Genomic DNA, 2,500 nt, shown 5'->3' with positions numbered 1-2,500 from the left:
ATGCATTAAATTTTGTTGAATTATAAGATAATTCCTGGTATCATGTTTTCTTAGTATATGCTCACTTGATTCTTGTATGTTTTGATTTGATGAATAAGCAAGATTAAAATCATAATTAAAATTTCAATCATAAAACATATCCAAGTCAAAGGAATATTTAAAAAGAATAAAAAGGAAATTATTCATTTGTTGGCAGAGATAACCTCAATACTTCTTTTCATCAAGATATGATAAAATCATCATTTTTTGTACTTCCCACAATTCCTTTCCTAGAGGGATACACTGGACTGATAAAGTGCCTCATGGATTTCCTTTTTAATGTAAACAGAACGACACAAGTGGGATTTCCCAGTATGAACTGCTTGTGGAAGGAGACAACTTGCAGGTCATTGCAACCTATGGTGTTGATGAACACGTTGCACCTCAAACAACATGTATGAAGTCTTCACCTCTTTAGGGATTGAGGCAGCAAGGTTGGTTGGGTGGATTCTGTTATAAGATGATTTTTTTTTTTTTTTTTTTTTGAGAATTTTTGCTTTATATTTTATATTGGCATTCCTCTCTCCACTATTGAGTTACTTTGCTACTTGTTCTTTTTTGTTCTTTGTATATATATATATATATATAAAAATATATATATATATTTGAAGTATGTCAAATCAGATATTTGTATTGAGTTCTTTTTCAACTAAAGATAATTCCCCTCCATAGTTCAGATCCCTGGTGTCTCACTCCTCCTTTCTCCCTTTACCCTCTCCCAGAGCGACGTCATCAAAGAGATCACGGTGACAATGGAGACTCACGGCTTGAGTGTCGATCACAGGCACGTCATGCTGCTGGCTGATCTGCTGACGTGCCGCTTCCAAGTACTTGGCATCACCCGCCATGGTCTCTCTAAGATGAAGGAGTCGGCGCTGATGCTTGTCTCGGTGAGTTGCATTGCCTCTGCCCATTTAGATAGGTTGTTTGGTCTTCTTTTTTATTAAGCTTGAGAAGAAAAGATGGAGATCTGTAATGAGAATATTGGAGAATACTATAATGCAATATGTTCATAGCATTTAAAAAAAAAAAAGATAAGTGCAGTGCACTTGTACATATATTCCCAACTGAGTAACATTTCCACAAATACCCCTTACAGTTTGAGAAGACGGCTGACCACCTGTTCGACGCGGCCTACCACGGCCAGAGCAACCCCATCAAGGGTGTGAGCGATTGCATCATCATGGGGAAGCCCATGAACATCGGCACGGGTGGGTTCAAGCTCCTCCACAGCCACAAGAGAGACGCCAAACCCCGAACGCGCAACCTTATCTTCGACCACCCAGAGCTCCACGTCCCCCTTGTCCACAATGGATGGTCTTAATGGCATCCATGACCCAAGGAGTGTGGCCAAAGTGATTCATTATGTGTGTGCGTCTCCTATGTAAGGCTCTGGGTGTATGAAGCCCCTTTAGGGCCCTGTGTACCAGGCAGTTAAGAGTGAGATAAGATGAACTTGCCACATCTTTACGAGAACCTTATTTATTTTTGTATTTCTTTCCTTCTGTTGACTAGAGAAGGCGTTGAATTTTGCGGAAATGCTTGGAAGAGTCAGTTTTCTTTCTTTCTTTTTTTTTCTTTTTTTCTTTTTTTTTTGTGGTTTTGTGATAGTGGTGAGTAGTAGTAGCTTGCAAACTCATTGCCTGGTAGGTGGCAAAGGAGGCACAGATGAACAGATGCAAAGGGAAATGTACAAACCAAAGATGGCTGAAGAATATGACTCGTGCTTCCCTATGCAAGATGCATTGGCACAGTGGATTGCAGGAGGAAGTAGTGTATCATTAATTTATAAAAAAGAGAATTAGGAAATTAATTTGTATCATCCATAGACTGCTTGATGGGAGAAGCATTCTGTTTGGGAAACTATTGCAAGAAATAATTATGGATCAAGTTGCAATGCTTTGTGATATATTTTGTTATTTTTTATTTTAAGATTTTTTTTTTTTCATGTAGGAAAATGTATTGATGATAAAGCAAAAATGATATATATTATATTTCCTTTTTAATGAATTCACTGTTTTCTTTTCCTTATTGTAGCTTACAGTATATTGTCATGAGAACTCTCACTCTCTCCTCTCCTACTCCCTCTTGCTTTTGCTCTCCTTATCCCTCTTTCTCTTGCTCTCCCTCTCCCTGTTGCTCTCCTTCTCCCTCTCCCTTTCCCTCTCCCCCCCTCTCCCTCTCTCTCTCTCTCTCTCTCTCTCTCTCTCTCTCTCTCTCTCTCTCTCTCTCTCTCTCTCTCTCTCTCTCTCTCTCTCTCTCTCTCTCTCTCTCTCTTTCTCTCTCTCTCTCTCTCTCTCATTTAGTCTCTCCTTGGTCTCTTTCTCTTGGTCTAACTTTCTTTCAAAATCCCCATTCCCTCCCTAAATATTTAGAAATACCATTTTAACGCAATAAAACACATCTCATATATATTAGATAGAGAGAGGTAACAAGTACTTGTTTTTTTTTATACGGACGT

General features: G+C 38.8%; 1 protein-coding gene across 1 annotated transcript in view; it reads left to right on the top strand.

Annotated features, from left to right (window-relative positions):
• LOC122245038 (DNA-directed RNA polymerase III subunit RPC1-like) overlaps positions 1-2,295 on the top strand; it is a 13,910-nt gene extending 11,615 nt beyond the window's left edge. Inside the window, 4 exon segments of the mRNA XM_086544275.1 lie at positions 329-407; positions 410-477; positions 762-929; positions 1,139-2,295. Of these exon segments, the coding sequence (XP_086400401.1) occupies positions 329-407; positions 410-477; positions 762-929; positions 1,139-1,363 (540 nt within the window). The 3' untranslated portion in view covers positions 1,364-2,295.
• Positions 2,296-2,500: the final 205 nt, after the last annotated feature.

Source organism: Penaeus japonicus, unplaced genomic scaffold (assembly GCF_977035675.1).
Source record: "Penaeus japonicus unplaced genomic scaffold, GWHDUDI00000001_assembly GWHDUDI00000015, whole genome shotgun sequence".
Lineage (NCBI taxonomy): Eukaryota > Metazoa > Arthropoda > Malacostraca > Decapoda > Penaeidae > Penaeus > Penaeus japonicus.
The sequence above is the reverse complement of the archived record's forward strand: the minus strand, read 5'-3'. Positions and strand labels throughout refer to the sequence as shown.